This window comes from Panonychus citri, unplaced genomic scaffold (genome assembly GCF_014898815.1).
Source record: "Panonychus citri isolate SS breed McGregor unplaced genomic scaffold, ASM1489881v1 Contig00135, whole genome shotgun sequence".
Lineage (NCBI taxonomy): Eukaryota > Metazoa > Arthropoda > Arachnida > Trombidiformes > Tetranychidae > Panonychus > Panonychus citri.
The window spans coordinates 529,697-546,758 of record NW_026515540.1 but is presented as its reverse complement, the minus strand read 5'-3'; the positions used below and the strand labels follow the sequence as shown (position 1 = coordinate 546,758).

Below are 17,062 nucleotides of genomic sequence, written 5' to 3'. Positions count from 1 at the left end.
GCCACACCTTGAAAAGTAAAAGCAAATTAAAGATGATTAACTTTAGTAATTGAAGAAAATCTAAATCAATCAGAATCAATTGTAATTTAATAATAATATTTATACAATTAACTACAATTTAAAGTAGCAAAAGAAAGTCAATCACCTTTGATGTTTCAATAATATTATTTGGTGATTATGTTCATCATCACAATTATGATATTTTTTTATTGTTTTCAAATTGATTCATTTGATTCCGCAATTTATGGTTTACAATTAGTTAATAATTGAATTTTGATTAGCCAGGAAACATTGTTGTTTGTTGCTTGATTTCTTGGTATTTCGCAATCAAATTGTAATAGGATTTGATTGTTGTTTAAATTGGAACTATTGATTTACATTGTATTTTCTGTTGGTAATTTATTTGATAATCTTACTAATGAAGATTGACACTGACAATTTGATAAAAATTGAGTTAATTACATGTATTATCAGATATTGGTTGATTGCGTTAACAATTTAATCTTATCAGGAATCATGGTGAAAGCATTAGGTTAACACCAACAATCAAGCTAATTACGGTGGATTCAAAAGTTGATTAAAGGAGATTATGAATTAGTTTTTAATAATCAATTTCATTAACCAATTCATCTTGTTGTTTATTGAATATTAATAAATCAATTTGCTTAATGGAAATTATTCAAAGTCAGGTTGATACAAATTGGTCCTGACAGCTAATCAAAGTTAATTATTGACTAATTGCTAATTATTCTGATATATTCAAATTGTCAATCAAAGAAAATCAACTCTTCATTTCACAATACTTTTCATTGACTTTAAGGTTCGGCTTTTAGATTCTTCAAATTCGATCAAGTTGATTATTCAAATTGACAATTAACTCTATTCTGAATGGAAAATAACATGATAAGTTCATCTCAAGATAATATTAACCAGGCAAACTGCAGCGGCAGTGTGACGATTGATGCTAGAAAAGTGAACTGATAGAGAGAAAGAAAGAAAAAGTTAATATTACTTTTACTTAATGAAAGAGATATTATGAATTGAATGATGAGTAAACTTTTTTCAGATTATTATTTATTCACATTATCAGTACTACGAATAGAAATTGATGAAAAAAAGTGTCAGTTGATTAATTCGCTTCAAAACTAGCAGCTTATCCCAGGCCACCATCAATCGCAGCGAGAGTCGATCACCCCACTAACCAGCGGTGGAGCCAAAACCAGTAACAGCAGCGGCATTATCAGAACTAATATCGTAGGAATAGCTAATAGTACCAGTGGAAGCGACTACCACTCGAGGTCGAAAGCCTGATAAGCCAGAGAGTTGTACATACCGAACGATCTATGATCTTCTAGTTTCTACCATCAAATTATCCGTGCTGATAATTGAGCATGAAATCGAGAGTATATCAATTTGGTTGACTACAAACCCTCAATCAAAGTTCATATTACGATAATTAGAAGGAATAAAATTCACTGCTACTCTTGTTAACCTTTTCCTCTAACCACTGATTGCAGTTAATTATCATATATTCTCACAATTTAACGACTTAATTAATGGTTGTAATAATTAATGTTAAATTTGTATCGACTCCTTGAGTTTAAATTTAGTTGTGATATTGGTATGTGTCTATTAATAATATTTGGAATGAATAAAATCAAATTGATTTCTCTTTTCATTTATGATCCAAAAATCGAAAAACTTTGTCACGATATTTTGATCTAATTAAAGTTTAATTGTTAACTCTATTAATTTGGAGACATTCACAATTTAAATTGTTTTAATTATTGATCTCATCTCTGTTAAGGACGAGCCAAAAATCCGACAGGTGGCAGTAGTCAAACTTGGAAAAGTGTTTGTGCTGCCATCTCGTGGAATCTTTTCTCCCAATGATCTTTGTTGTTTTCATTTTATTGTTTTGGCTTTTCTGTGCTCTGAAAGGTCTTAATGTTTACAGGTGTTTTTCAAGCTTGATTATTATTTAATTAAACTGGACAATCGTTTGTTTATTATTAGGCTTCATGTATAAAATAGGAAAAACCGTCGATAAAAGTGAAATACCAATTGAAAGTTCAGATGGAAACACTGAATTGGAATCTCAGTTCATTTTGAGACTTCCATCTTTACCTGCTGCTGCTCTGAGATCTGTGGTTGCCAGTGGTGTGCTTAATCTGAAGGATCGACTTAATGTTCAATTGGAAAACGATATGAGACATGGAACTGTTCGTTTCGATGGTTGGGTGTTACCTGCTAAGGTGGTTGATCTTCCATCTATCATTGAATCACTTAAAACACTGGATGGAAAAACGTTTTATAAAACAGCCGATATTTGTCAAATGATGATTTGTAAAGAGGAGATGGAAGAGGAAAGGCCAGAGGGAGAAGAGTCAAAGAAAAAGGATGGAAAAGATAAAAAGTTTCTCTATCCACATGGAGTTACACCTCCATTGAAAAATGTGAGGAAAAAAAGGTTTCGTAAAACATTGAAGAAAAAGTTTTTCGATGTTCCCGAGATTGAGAAAGAGGTGAAAAGACTTTTTCGTACGGACTCAGAGGCGATTCATGTGAGATATGAGGTGGAAACAAAAGATGAGAAAAGTAAAGAGGCCGGTAAACAAGGTGTTCAAGCTGCTGGACCTTCGGGTCTTACATCCAACAATTCGCAAAGTATGGATATTGTGGAACACGATCTGTTTGGTGAAGTGTTGAGTAGTTCAGATGAAGAAGATACAAGAGCCCAAGATACCGATGAAGGAAGTCGACTCTCATCTCCTCCAATTCGTGAAGCAAGTAGTTCGCAGAAAGAAACACCCACGGTTACAGAGAATAAATATGTCACCGAATTTACTCCTGGAATGTTGACAGAACAAGAAAATCGTACGAGTGGAAATTTGTCATTCGATATAACCAGTGAGTCCTCGAGTGCTGCCGCTGCCGCTGCTGTTGCTGCTCTGGAAGAAGCAAACGAAATGGGAGATGTTGATAATACCTCTGCTAATGGTGATTTAGTTAATCGTTTGAATGAATTACAAAGTGAAATAGCCACGATCAGGGAGAAGAGACAAATTCAAGAAGCTGAAATCGCAGGTATTGACAATGCTGCTTTAGTTTCCCGATTCATGGTGATAATTGATGAATTCAAGAGACAAGAATTTGATAAAAGGCGACAATATGAGGAGATTCTTAAAATTTTAGACCAACAATTATAAAAAAGAATCAAGTTACACTCAACCTTGTGATTGGGAACAATTTAAATTTATTATTATTCTCAAAGAAAATGTATAAATGAACCATTGCTGATACCGAAAAGAAACAATTTACAAATGTATATAAAAATTATGTTTTCCCCAAATTAATATATTTATATTCAATTTCTTAATTGTTGTTGTTTTCCATTCTTCTCATGATTAGATCTTAATTTTCCTTATATCTTCCGGTGCAAAATCAACTCGCAACCTGAGGATCTGTCTCACTTCATTAGGTGTTAACCATAAAGTGACCATTCCACTGGACGATGAGTTGTTCCGAGAACCATCGGCATTCAAGTTGAAATACTCGAGAACCTCATTGATTGACTCGAAATTCAATACAATTGCAATTTGTTTTAGTCGTGAAAATTTATCTCTAATAGGCCAATTGGTAATGGACGATATATAATTGATTATTGCTCTTATTTCACGATCGAGTTGATAACCACCGAGCTGCAATTTAGTGAAAGAGAGAGAGAGAAAGAAAGAAATGAAAAATTAAAATAGAGGTTGGCAATTAAGAGATTTAAATTGAATATAATGATTACCTTATTGAATGTACACTTGAGAGCTGCGTTTTCAAGACGTTGAGATAACTCAGTGGATAGAATATTAATCAGAGTTTTATAATTGTTACTGGTTAGAGCAGATTTCATGCTTTTCAAAATGGAATCCAGATTAACCATGAATGTTTGAGTGTAAGGCCTTAGACCATCAGTGATTTCAAATCTAACGATATCATCATCGGAAAGTAAATGAGACTCGCTGTTAAATGAGTCGAGCCAAGATTTGATTCGACCCTTGACCAGACTAGCAAAGATTTGATGACATCCCGAATTGATGAGAGATTGAAATTTGGCGATTAATCCAAATAAATCATTTAAACAACTTTCGAGTTTCTCCTTTTGAACAGGCTCATCAACGATTATCGACGATTTGACCACTTGATCCTTAACAGTTGTTTTTAAGCTTCTAATATAATCACAAGCAGTGTCCAGATTATTCAACGAGCATAGGAAAATGACCTTTGCTTTTTCAATGTCCCCAACGGTTTGAAGGTAACGTCCCGTTTGAATTGCATTATAAGCTTGACTTAGATCGAGTGAACCAAGTGCTCCACTAATTGAGCCAATATTTGGGAATCCATGTTTAACTCTTTCGGAAAACGAGTCACAAAAAGATGATTCCAATATGGAAACAGTGTTATTGAGGGTCGCACAAAGAACGTCAAGATTTCCACTGGTCAGTGCTCGAGTGATTGATTGTTTAACGATGAAAAAAATATCATCCAACATGCTCGAGGTTAAAGATCCTTGTGTTAGTGTGGGTGTAGCACTTGTTTCAATGTCATCAGCCTGAATCGCTTTGAGACAAGATTCTCGAGCAAAATACTCTTCGAGTAACACATAGGCGCCATTTAGCTCTTGAATCATTCGACTTAATGAACAATTGCGAATCAAATCGTCCACTTTTTTCAGCTTCTCGTCAACTGTCAACCTTTCGTCGTCCTCATTGACTGAAGAGTTAATGTCTTTCTTTGTTCGTTCACGAATAAACTTAAAATAGGTTTCACTTCGTGAATTAACCTTCATCAGATCGTTAAGAATTGCAACAATTTCTCTTGGATCAACTTTATTCACAGAATTACCAGTGGATGAAATTTTACTCGACTTATTTATCGACGATACTGTACTGTTCAAATTCCTCTTGTCAACAAAATCTTCCAAAATTTTCTTCGATTGAAGATCGCACTCTCTCTGTAAAACTTCAACACAATAAATTAAATTTCCAGGTCCATAGTAGGTCTCGAAAAGTGGAGTGTGAGCATCAATCATCTTGGCAATACTTTCAAATAGATTAGTTAACTGGCCAATATGATCGGAAACAACTGAATCCCCACCAGCGAAACCACCTGATGAATTGATAGTGTCCATTGGATTCATTTGTAAACACAAATAATTGGAAAATTTTCTTAATCCATTATCTTTCTGCTTAAGCAAAGGGAAGATTTTGAAAAATCTCTCAACACTTGCACTGTCACTTTCTCTAACCGCTTCATCAAATTTCCTGGTCACCAGAGTTTTCAATTTATCTTCAGCTTCATGTAATTTGACAAATGCTTCTTCCAATGAAGATCCTCCAAGAACTTGACCATTAATTGTTCCATTGGTTGAATTCCGAATGGCAGATTCATCGATTGACAAGAACCTATGGATATTTGCAGCAGCGACTTCATAGTCTTCATTGTTCAAAGCTTCCTCAATATTTTGTGTACAATATTTCAGGTCCAGAATATCACCGACCCTTTGTAAACATTGACTGACCCGAGTTTTAACCGAATCCAATTGTTTTATTTTAAAACTCACATCAGAAGCACGATCAGAGGTTGAATGTATATTCTCTGATAATTGTTTACAATCAACTGGTAACGTTTCAAGAATGGGGATTTTTTCACTTATTTTTTTCATCTCCTCGGTGAATTTAGCATCATTTTCCAGCATTTGCTTGATCTCAGCTTCCAGGGCACGTTCTTCATCACAAACACTTTTATGAGCTTCAATTATTGCCTCATAAGAGATAAAATTAGCCATCAGATTGGTTGAAAAGGATTGAAACCAAAACACAAATAAAAAGTAAACAATCAAAGGAAAACAGGTGATGACAAAACTGTTTGCATCTGAGTTTTTACTGGTTCCATAGAAACCATTCTATAAATTAGAATTTTTGGTAATTAATTGGATGAAAAATAAAATAAAGAAAATATTGATTTAATTGCGAAAAAATAAGTCATGAGTGATGTTGAAAACTAAACCTATGAAAATATGGAAAAAAATTTCGATCAGGATGGGATTCGAACCCACGCGGGCAGAGCCCATTGGATTAGCAGTCCAACGCCTTAACCACTCGGCCACCTGATCTGACAAATCTTTATAAGTTTACAAATATGGTTACACAAACTGTGTTAATTTTTCGTTTTCCATTTCCATGGAAGATAACTTTTTTAATGCTTTTCTTTTTTTTCTATGAAGTTTTCGTATCGTAGATCAGTTTATTCAGGAATAGTCGTAAAGATATAACTGCTTTTGAGAAATTAAGCAAGAATTATAAACAATCATGCAAGATAAATGTTCTGCAAAATTTGTTGGAACTTTGATAAAGATTATTCTTGAAATATAAGTACCACAGCTTAATATTTCAGGAATAAAAACTTTACTTAAATCCTTCTCTATTCAGTTCTTAAACAGCCCCAGTATATTTATAAAAACTCTACATTAGATAAATATTTTACGGATTTTGTTACTTGATTAAAAAAAATCTTTAACTCATGACTAACTGACAACTAGCTAACTATTAACTAACTGATGATGAGATTTTGGAAAAGTCATTGAGTTTAACAAATGGCCTGAAAAAGATAAATCATAAAGTCATTCCATTCTCAAACAAAAGAAAAGAAACAAGTTAAAAATTCGGTTATAACAATTCTTGAAAAAAACACGCGATGATATTGCAACAACCGAAGGAAAAATTAAATAAGGTTATCAAATGTTCAAAGTCGAAGACACTTTTCAGCTAGATGGATGTTCTAAGAATGACAGCCATCGTCATAAACAATGTAAGAATATCCTCCGATGCAGAAAATGCGATGATCTTGGTCACGAAATGAGCAAATCTTCATTACCTTGCATCACATGTTATCGTTGTAATTTTGCTGAAAATACTAATCACTCTCAACATCTAATATCGCGTAATTGCCTGATAATGAATCTGGAAATCTAAAAAGCAATGAACAACATTGATTATCAATATAATCAATTCTATTAATGATAATTACAGAAATTAAGAATAGCAATTTAGCAATGGGCAAAATCGTAACTTATCTTGAGAGTAATCTACATCATGTTTTGCTTCTTACCGAACCAAATGTCACATTCCGATCAAGTTTTTTCTGATACAAAAGAAAAGAGCAGTGATAATATCAAATCAACCGAACTTTAAACTGTAGGAATGCCAGAGACAACGGTCGCTCTTTAAAGAGAAAATGAAAAAGGCCTCATATTTATCTGTACTTACCTTAGCTCGAGTCTGAATAGACAATCATTTGAATCTGAATTGTAAATTTTACACACTATCATCAATAGAAATTAACAAAAGAATGTCATAATTGATGGTTATGTTAACTCTCTTCACTCTTTTTGGTTTTTTAATTTAACCACAAATCGCCCAGATATTTTGGATAAAGGTTCGACTATGTTCAACGTACTGAATTTTTATTGATTATTTGATGATTTGGATGATTGAAATTTGTCAAGTTTCCAACTCAAGAAAATTTTACCGCAAGATCTCGGTTGCTAAAAATAGTGCTCTGTCGAGGACAAGAAAAAGTCATGTTGAAGTTTGAAGAATGGTACGTAAAATCATGAAACGTATTTCATTTTCGAAAAGTTATAAATTTTTTGTCAGATTTGGTGAGTCAAACTTATTCTTCACAATTTTCGATTACAAAATAAATTAAAAAAAGGATAAATGAAATTACTATGGATAATAAGTTGACTGAAAAAACTGTAGTAAACCTTGTAACCAAGACAATGGTCATAATAAATAGGATGATGGAAGAAAGAGTGAATGAGGACACTAAGATCGGAGGTTTATTCAATAAAGCTGGAGAGCAATGCAAAAAGATAATTGAATTCGTATTCATCAATAAACAACAGTGCCAACCTCCTTCTTCAGTATATTTTGGTTGCTCAATCGGTCTTTCAGTGATTGGATCTTCACCACCGGTAACTTTCCAAGTCGTAAACGTCAGACTGTGTGCTGCTTTGCAATATTTTCTATTGACCCAATTTATCTCCGATGGAATAAGAAGATCAGCTTTATGGTTCATCGTCATCACCTCGAATACAAGAATTGACGGTAAATTTAGAAATGTGGTATCACCAATTTCAAACATTTTGCCGTCACAAAAAGTATTTGAAAATTTGAGAATTGATTTAATTTAGGCATTTCATTTGTCAAGTTATCAACGCACCTTCATGAAAATATTTACAATGCTCTTGAATCCTCAAAATTTCATTCCCTGAAATCAAGCTTTGTAAATCTGAATGGATCGATGAATGAGCTGGTATTTTGAGGGTAGGTTGACGAATTTGTTTACCCAATCTTCGCTTCCAAAGTATCACCTATTTGGGATAGATAAATAGGTGATACTTTGTTAGAGTCAGGGTCCATTATCTCGAAAAGGCGCAATCCAAGTCAAAAAATTTTTCGATTTTAGGATTGACTAACATTGCTTCTGTATGGAACCGCACTAAAAACTTGGTCCTCAGGGTATGCCCAGGCCACTTTACCGCTTTACAACGCTAATCTTAGTTTTTGTCGATTTTTTAGAAAAGGCGCCAGTCGGCACCTTTTTCATTTCATTTTCTTATAGACCAGATCAAGATCTATCAGAATAATTGCAGAAAAGTTGGTCCTCAGGGTAGTCCAAAGATGCTATTCAAGTCGGAATGAAAAAAACATTGTTTTCTGTGTCTAACGAGCCTCACGTTCAAAAAAAAATGCAAATATATTTTTCTTAAAGAACAGCTCAAGAGCTTTCGTTTGATACCAAGATCAGCTATATAAGTATATTAATTCGATCACAAAACAATTCAGACCATTTTTCCGTTTTTGGTGAATTTTACGAAATCCGCGAGTCAGATCAAAAAATTAAAAATACGTGTTGATTTGTTTTAACTCATAAGCTCAAAAATCATTAAAACTGAAAAATTAGTTCTTATTTTTTATCTCACGACAAGAGATGGCACTGTGGCATGTGAAGCTGCCATCTACTGGATTCTTTGTTCATTCTTGCTTGTTGTCAGTGGCAACAAACTGAATTTCAATTTACTGTGTTTTGTCAACATTTGTTGTATTTTGATTGATTGTATTTCCACTTTTTTTCATTTAGTTCCAAAATTCTGTCATATGTACTAATTTTAAACTATCTTCTGGCTCTCTGAATCACACAAGATGGACAAGAACGAAAAGAATGAGAAAGAATCATCCCGAGATTTTGGTGTTATTACCTCCATTCTTAATGAGATGGGAATAAATGATTATGAACCTAAGGTTGTGAATCAATTGCTGGAATTCACTTACAGATATGTTACAACGGTTTTGGGTAAGTTCAATGAATTAAACTAGTGAATAGGTAATAATTGAATTATTTATTAATTTGAAGTTCGAATTGTTTTTCTTATTTCATTTGCTCATTTTAGAAGATGCTCGAATCTATTCTCAATATGCTGAGAAAAAAGTGATTAGTGTTGATGACGTTAAAATGGCCATTCAATCTCAATCGGAAAAGATGTTGACACTTCCTCCACCGCAAGATTTTCTAATGGAAATAGCTCGTACCCGAAACAATCAACCACTTCCTCCAATCAAATCAATTGTTGGACCTTGTCTGCCACCTGATCGTTACAGCTTAATCTCATGTAATTACAGTTCTAAAAAACGTAAATTTTCATAGAATTATTCAATAAACAAAGCGCGAGTGTAAACAAATATATTAGTCATCGATTTATCATTTCGGTATCAATCTAAAAAGTTTTGATTCATGTGTCGCCCAAATGGCAGAGGAAAGTAATCCGAGTGCTCCAGCCTGGTGTAAAGACGCTAAATGTTTAGGTACATAGGTAAGTAAAGTGACTACTCCCAAAGTGACTTGTGCCACTGCAGCTCCAAGAAAAACATTCATGGCAAGTCTAGAACGAGGTGGTAAATTGAGACGCCGAGAGTAAAGCCAAAGACCAAGAACACTGAGTACGACGGTATGAGCCAGAAGGCGGTGGTCAAATTGAGCAGTTGTTGGATTTTCGGTGATATTAGCGTACCAAGGATCTTTAGCATCAATGTCAGAGGGATCCAACGATCAGCCATCTTGGGCCACGAATTGTAAACTAATCCTGCCTCTAAACCAGCAACAAACGCACCCGAAATTGCAGTGACAAAGATCAACCCAGTTAAACCAACCAAACTCTTACGGAAAAATAAGTGTCTTGCAGTTATGGACACCTGACATGAACAAAAACAAAATTAAACATTAATTGTTGGTTAATTGTTAAAAGATGATTTCTCTCCAATCCTACTTACCTTTTGTGGTGGCAAGAGAAATTCAAATGCCGTTGAAAGTACCAATGAATAGAAAACAAATGCTGTACCTAAATGAGCGGCTAATCTGTAATGACTAACATGTGGGTGACTGTATTTCTTTGCGGTCTCTTCTTCGAGGCCACTTTTAACCATATACCAACCAAGATAACCCTATTCAAAGAGCAAACAATTAGACACCAGAGAACCACAATCAACACATTTATCTACCTGACACAAAAGTAATCCTAAAATACCAAACAATTTATGCATCAAAGGTCGAGGTAACTCTCTGAATAACCAAAAGTACGTAAACGGCACTAAGTAAACCAACCCAGTTACTCTTCCCATGGATCGATGAAGAAATTCTACCAACCAAATTTTCTTAAATTGTTCCAAAGTCATATCTTGATTTGCTCTGTAATAAAAGAATTTATTTGTCAACACAAACTTGTCACTCATTCTTTTCAATTGCGATTAAAAAATTCCACTTACAACTGAAACTCGGGGAATTGTTTATATTTTCAAATTCCGCTTCCCACCTTGACTTGGTAAAAGGTGGAAACTCTTTGAACGGGTGCCAATCAACCATCGATAAACCTGATCGGGTTAATCGAGTGATTCCTCCAATAACAACGGTACCAAACGAAGCACCGGCGACACAAAGCAACCATTTTCCGATTCTCTTTCGCTCTTTGGGTCCAATAAATTTATTATAAGGCTCAGCCGAAGGTGTTATCGAAGTTGATCCTCGACGATTAATCAAATTTCTAAAAAAAGATGGCCTGGCAAAACCCGATGTCTATATTGAAGAAGATTTAAAATGATCATAATCAGAAATACAATATAATTAACCAGAAGAAAAAGAAAATAGAAAAAGTAAACATTTAGATTCATCTATTGATTAATACTCACCAATGATTTAGATAAAATTACCTGATGATTACAAAGACGAGTGATTAACATGATTGATTGTTAGTTCTTAGAAATGATAATAATAATTTAAGGAAAGAAAAGACAAACAATTTAAATTGTTTCCAATTACAATCAACATTCAAAGGAAACACAAGTTAACATTGCATCAGAAAAAAAATCTTCAGCTGATTGGATGAAGCGCTTTTTTCAACCTTCTCAAGAACTAAATTAATCTTCAATTTATTTAATTGCTCTGATGAAAATTGATTAATCTAGGAAATTATTCTAAATCTACTTGATGACAATTTAGATAGATTCTTAAAGAGAAACAAAAATAATCAATTTTCCGATCAATTTTTAACTCTATTGAACATGTAACTACATTTAATTGTGACATTGAATTAATTCAATCATTAGGTTGATTTAATATGACAATTAGATGAGATAATGATATTAAATTGTGATTAACCAGAAGTTGACGAGTGAGTGAATCAATTGAAGAAAGTAATTATCATTGTTTTTCAAACATTTTTTTCTGAAAATTAATTAGTCAATTGAAAAACATGATCAAATTGTTGATTCCAATTGTTAACCACTAAATGGTTGAATCTATTGAGGAATCATTAAGGAAATTAGTGAGAAATCAGAAGAATTAAATTATTTTTTATATACAAATTGAAACAATCAACAGTTAACAATTAGCATCAAGTGAACATTGATTGTAATCAACATGAAAACAGTTATTTAATTGTCCAAAATTAAAAATTGGATCAAACAATCAATCAAGATTTGGATTTATTTTTAACAATAACTCAGGAAAATTTGATTTAATCATGAAGCATTTAGTCTGGTTAACAATCAGTTAATTTTAACTATTGATTTTTAATGAAAAAATATCCATCATATTGACTAATTAACTATAATTAACTTGAATTTCCAATAAAGATCAAGGATCAAGTGGTTAACCAAATTAATCAATCGATAGAGTTAATCAAAAAAATGTTTGCTTATAGTTTTAATTAGTTGATTACATAGGAATTAGCCTTTTCTTAAGTCAACAATTAAGATCATTAACAATTAATAAGAAAGGAAAAAGTAATAATGGAAAACTAATCAACCGATAATGTTAATTTAGCTCAAGATCAAGTCTTAATTACCGTGATTAGTGTTAAACTAACCTGATAATCAATCAAAAATCATAATTTATTTAAGGTTATAATTTGGGTGCAAAAAAAATATCTCAGTTAATCAAAATCCTTGAGAGTTAATTTAATTGTAACAAAACAAGAAACACAAAGCAAAGTGTTAATCATGAACAATTTAAATAATATCTAAATTCAATTAATAATATGGATCAATTAAAAAAAAGAAACCTTTTGATAATCATCTTAATGTTAACCAATTGAAAACAAAACCTAAATTGTTGTCGAGATTAAATCAGTTAAATTAAAGTTGTGAAGGTGGAAACAATTAACAACAATTAAAAAAAAAAGTTTTAATTTCACTAATAAAGTTAAAGTAACAGTTTCTGATTATCTGTTGATCTCAACCAACAATCAATGTTAATGGTGAAAATCAATTGGAAAGGTTAATTTTAATTTCTAGTGAAACAATTTAGTTTAAAAGTAAATCGATACAAACAAGTTGCTTTGATTGTGAGTTTTCAATGAGACAATTTAAATTGTGTCCACTTTGGTGCTTGTTCAAATCAAATAATTGTGACAATTGATAATCATCATCATCTGTTCAATGGTGTTGATTGTTGGTGTTGTAGGTGATGAGTGGTGAGTTATTCTGGAGGAACATTGAAATTCAAGGTTATACCGACGCTGATTGTTGATTGTAATTGTTGTTGTGTCGAGCTCATTGTTTACGAAGAAGAGAAAAAAAATTCAATTTTCCATTGAAAAGATTTACCTGGAAACTCAGGGAAAGAGACAAAGGTAAGAGAAAAAAAAATTATTCCAATAAAACGTCCAACCCACAAATGATAATTTCAACTCGTTATTAGATTTTGATAGATGATTTAATAGAGAGAGTTAATAATTAGTTAATTGTCTTCTTGCCACCGTCTTAATCACTTGAAACTTTCAACATTCTATCATTTTCTTATGTGTGATTGTTATGACAATTTAACAAATCATTTTGACCATTGTTAACAATTGTCAATAAAACAATTACTAAATCAGTTGTTGTTCACCTTGACAACAATTAATCTCTACAATTAACAGGTTGATTCGGTAAATCATCAAAATGCTATCTTTGGTCAACTTGAGCTTAATCACTTTCCTCTCATCATTAACGTTAATTATCAACTTAAATTGTATCAATGGCCAAGAATCACCACCGAAAATGTATCCAATCATATTGGGTAAGTGGTTTTATTTTAATTGTGATCGATCAATATTAAGATGAATCATTCAAACAATTCTTTTCATCCCTAATTGTTGTAATGATTAGATGATCTCTATGTTAATCTGTTGAAATTTATTCGTTAATCTTAATTGTTTATGTTCAGTTCCTGGTTACATGGGAACCAAATTAGAAGCCATTCTGCAAGAGGCAACTGATGCTCCAGTTTATTGCTTACGACGAACCGGAACTTGGACATTGTGGTTTAGCCTCAAAGAATTGATGCCGATGGTACGACAGTGTTGGTACTATGCCGCTCGACTTCATTACGATTCAATCACTCGCAAGACAACCAATTCCAAAGGTGTCACCGTGATTGTCCCACAATTTGGTGGTTTAGAATCAGTTGAATATTTATCTCCCTGGTTTGAAGGAATCATTCAACAGAGTGAGTTCAATTTACTTTCATTTTGACCAATCATTCAATTTACTTGTCACCGATTTAAAGTTTTGCTATTTAATTAAAATCTTAAGCTTTTCCATTTTAATTTGGAGATTAATTGTTACAATAGATTAGAGTGTGAAATTAATTGTTGTTCATTGTTGACACAATGTAACCACCGTTTCACAAGTTAAGTCACATTTTCCTTTGTTCTCAATTAGTTGCTAATGTTTTTCAATCTTTTCGACTTTCGCATCAATGATTTGATTCTGATTAACTGATTCATGGAAGTTTTCTTGATTAATTCCTGGTTATTTATCCTCAGCAATTTATTACGCTAACATGGTGAGTCGTTTTCGAGATGTTGGCCTAACACCAGAAGTACAAATTCGTGGTGCACCTTATGATTGGCGACGATCAATGAGTAAGTACTGACCAGTGAGAAGGAAAGTGACTAATTAACAATCAATTGTTTCGAATGAAAAAAATCAAGATGAAATGGACGAATGGTTTTCGAAGTTTAAAACACTAATCGAGGAGACATATACTCGAAATGGAAATAAAAGTGTCATCTTGGTTGGACATTCGATGGGCGGAAGTGTTGTCTACATTTTCCTCCGTAAACAAAGTCAAGAATGGAAGGACAAATACATTCGCCTAATGTGGACTCTCGCCACACCTTTTGGGGGTAATTTCAAGTACATGTACGATTACTTATTCGAAGACGATTATCCAGGTTACCTTTCATCGATAATTCGTCGAGCAGAACGAACCTTTCCCTCTTTAGCTTTTCTCATTCCAAAGCCCGAAGCCTGGGGCTGTGAACCTTTCATCACTTCGCCCAATTCAACGTACACTCCGTGTAACTATGAGGACTTTTTCCGTGACATTGGTCAGCCCAAAGCCTACGAAATGTGGAAAGATGTCGCTCACCTTCAGGGATCCTTTGAACATCCCGGTGTACCAATTAAGTGCTGGGGTGGCGGTGGTCAGCCAACATTACGATCAATGAGCACTACAAGTAACAATGTTTACGATACACTTAGACGGACAGTGGTCAAAGAATCGGACGGTGATACTTTCGTCAATTATCAAGCACTTCGAGTTTGTCTCAAGTGGAATGCTAATACTAATTATCCGTTCCAATTTCGTACTTTCAACAAAACTCATATGCAAATGATCAGAGACTCTGAAGTTCTTGATGAGATTGTTAAAAGTTACCTTGAATTACCTTAGAAAATTTAATTTCTACATTTGTGTCTGGTGAACAATTTAATTGATTAAGTGATCATCAATCTCTCATCTTAATTTATTTTCTAGTCATTCGTTTATAATAACGGAAAGAAATTAATTCGTCACAATGTAATTTATTAATTGTAACAAGAGTTACAATTTATATTAATTGTAACTCTTTTCCCTTTTTGCTTTTGTTTTTCTTCCTGATTGGCAAATTAATTCATTTAATTGTTTTGGGTTTTCAAAACTAGTCAAGAGATTTAAATCATTTAATAATTTAAATTATCTAACTGATTGTTATATATACTTTTGTCTATTCATTTGATTATCAACATGATTGTAAATGAATAAAAATCTTATTGCATTCCAATTGTTTTGTTTCTCAATTGATTCATTGATTGTTTCATTCTTTCAATTAATTAAGTTGATTGTGAATGTTTTCATCAGTTCGTCAACATGAAAACAAGTCATCAATTAAACGATATTGCAATTGTTATTATTGAATAGACGAGAAAAGAAAAACGATAAAATCTTGTCAGTCTAAACTATTGACAAATTTAAATAGTTATGATGAGATTAATTTAGATTAGATTTAGAATCTCTGTTTGTACATTTGAAAATTGGCCTTTTTGTTTTTCCATCGCAATTTAACAACAAAATGTAATCGATTTTGGTTTATCATGAGGAGTTGAAAATGTGGTTAATTTTCCAGCAGTTAACTTGGATAAAAGACGCTTCGGGCCATCGTTTTCTTCGCGATTATCATCGGGAATCAACTATTCACAATAAAGAGAAAGAAATTGAATTAGATTGGAAATGAGATTTTTTTCGACATGGAATTGATTTCTTACCTTATCACATATATGTTTACTTATCTTTCCATCGTTATTGACATAGAAGATGGAAAATCCATCAACCCAACTGATACAATAGGGAAAAAAAGTGAATATTTAGTGATGAAAGAATAAAAATATTCGATAGATTCGAATGTAAATGGAGAATCAAATGCCACTTACACATCAAGATCATTCTCAATATTGTCTACAAGCTTTTTACCCTTTACCGGTGGTAAAGAGGATAAATAATTAAGCAAAATAGTCCAATTTGGTGAACCGGTTATCCTCCATCTTACTTTGACACAACTTTCCTCGAGATGTTCGGTCATCTTGAGAACATCCAAATCAACATGATGATATTTTAGATGAGAATAAAATTTGACCAGACCAACGTTCTGCTTATAAACAGGTAGACCAACTATTTTTATATTTCTAATATTATCTTCTAAGACAATGTCATCTGAATAGATTTCAAAACAATGAGGTGCTCGGAAGAAATTGGGTAACTAGAAGAAAAGCAAAGGAGGAGAAGAAAAAGAAAAGAATTAAATTAAAATAATCAGTTAAATAATCTAAAGTCGAAGATGAAAAATTAAATAAATCAACACACGCAATTAGTAATTAAAGACTGGAGAGACAAGGACAAAATCTTTCAAGGCAAAGAAACTGGAAAATTAATCTCGTTGTAGAAAAAGAAAATACTTACATTTTCACTTAATGTCTTGTAGATTAATCTTAATTGTGAAGCACTTGCTTTAGTAATTAACATGATGACGATGAGATTTTTGAGGAAAATTAAATTAAAACAACTAAACAATTAATTTAAACATTCTCAGTGAATGTAAACAAACAGAAGAGAATGGAATTTATTTCAAAGCGAATAAACAAAATCTCGATAC

General features: G+C 32.7%; 6 protein-coding genes and 1 non-coding gene across 7 annotated transcripts; 3 read left to right on the top strand and 4 right to left on the bottom strand.

The window, feature by feature from the left end:
* Window positions 1–1,905: 1,905 nt before the first annotated feature.
* Window positions 1,906–3,379, top strand: LOC128391704 (transcription initiation factor TFIID subunit 7-like). The gene has a single exon (XM_053351644.1). The coding sequence runs from the start codon at window positions 2,022–2,024 to the stop codon at window positions 3,207–3,209; it is 1,188 nt and encodes a 395-aa protein (XP_053207619.1). The 5' UTR covers window positions 1,906–2,021; the 3' UTR covers window positions 3,210–3,379.
* Window positions 3,234–6,061, bottom strand: LOC128391701 (conserved oligomeric Golgi complex subunit 4-like). Its single transcript, XM_053351642.1, has 2 exons — window positions 3,797–6,061; window positions 3,234–3,701 (listed from the first exon to the last, which is right to left on the bottom strand). Exons 1-2 carry the CDS (start codon window positions 5,837–5,839, stop codon window positions 3,408–3,410), a joined length of 2,337 nt encoding a protein of 778 aa, XP_053207617.1. The 5' UTR covers window positions 5,840–6,061; the 3' UTR covers window positions 3,234–3,407.
* A 23-nt stretch (window positions 6,062–6,084) lies between these two features.
* Window positions 6,085–6,166, bottom strand: Trnas-gcu (transfer RNA serine (anticodon GCU)). Its single transcript has one exon. It is a non-coding gene; the product is annotated as a tRNA-Ser (tRNA).
* Window positions 6,167–9,112: 2,946 nt separating this feature from the next.
* LOC128391705 (transcription initiation factor TFIID subunit 9B-like) lies at window positions 9,113–9,797 on the top strand. Its single transcript, XM_053351645.1, has 2 exons — window positions 9,113–9,411; window positions 9,509–9,797. The coding sequence occupies exons 1-2, from the start codon at window positions 9,261–9,263 to the stop codon at window positions 9,760–9,762; spliced, it is 405 nt and encodes a 134-aa protein (XP_053207620.1). The 5' UTR covers window positions 9,113–9,260; the 3' UTR covers window positions 9,763–9,797.
* On the bottom strand, window positions 9,798–11,461 carry LOC128391702 (cytochrome c oxidase assembly protein COX15 homolog). Its single transcript, XM_053351643.1, is given in 7 exon segments — window positions 9,798–10,151; window positions 10,154–10,307; window positions 10,386–10,556; window positions 10,614–10,800; window positions 10,878–10,908; window positions 10,911–11,184; window positions 11,298–11,461. Coding segments are annotated over 7 exon segments (1,203 nt in total). The 5' UTR covers window positions 11,349–11,461; the 3' UTR covers window positions 9,798–9,816.
* Window positions 11,462–12,806: 1,345 nt separating this feature from the next.
* On the top strand, window positions 12,807–15,697 carry LOC128391910 (phospholipase A2 group XV-like). The gene is made up of 5 exons (XM_053351863.1): window positions 12,807–13,240; window positions 13,529–13,668; window positions 13,816–14,097; window positions 14,417–14,515; window positions 14,585–15,697. The coding sequence occupies exons 2-5, from the start codon at window positions 13,551–13,553 to the stop codon at window positions 15,325–15,327; spliced, it is 1,242 nt and encodes a 413-aa protein (XP_053207838.1). The 5' UTR covers window positions 12,807–13,240; window positions 13,529–13,550; the 3' UTR covers window positions 15,328–15,697.
* A 104-nt stretch (window positions 15,698–15,801) lies between these two features.
* Window positions 15,802–17,059, bottom strand: LOC128391914 (uncharacterized protein C6orf136 homolog). Its single transcript, XM_053351867.1, has 4 exons — window positions 16,870–17,059; window positions 16,344–16,669; window positions 16,179–16,248; window positions 15,802–16,103 (listed from the first exon to the last, which is right to left on the bottom strand). The coding sequence occupies exons 1-4, from the start codon at window positions 16,930–16,932 to the stop codon at window positions 15,975–15,977; spliced, it is 588 nt and encodes a 195-aa protein (XP_053207842.1). The 5' UTR covers window positions 16,933–17,059; the 3' UTR covers window positions 15,802–15,974.
* Between the last annotated feature and the right edge of the window lie 3 nt (window positions 17,060–17,062).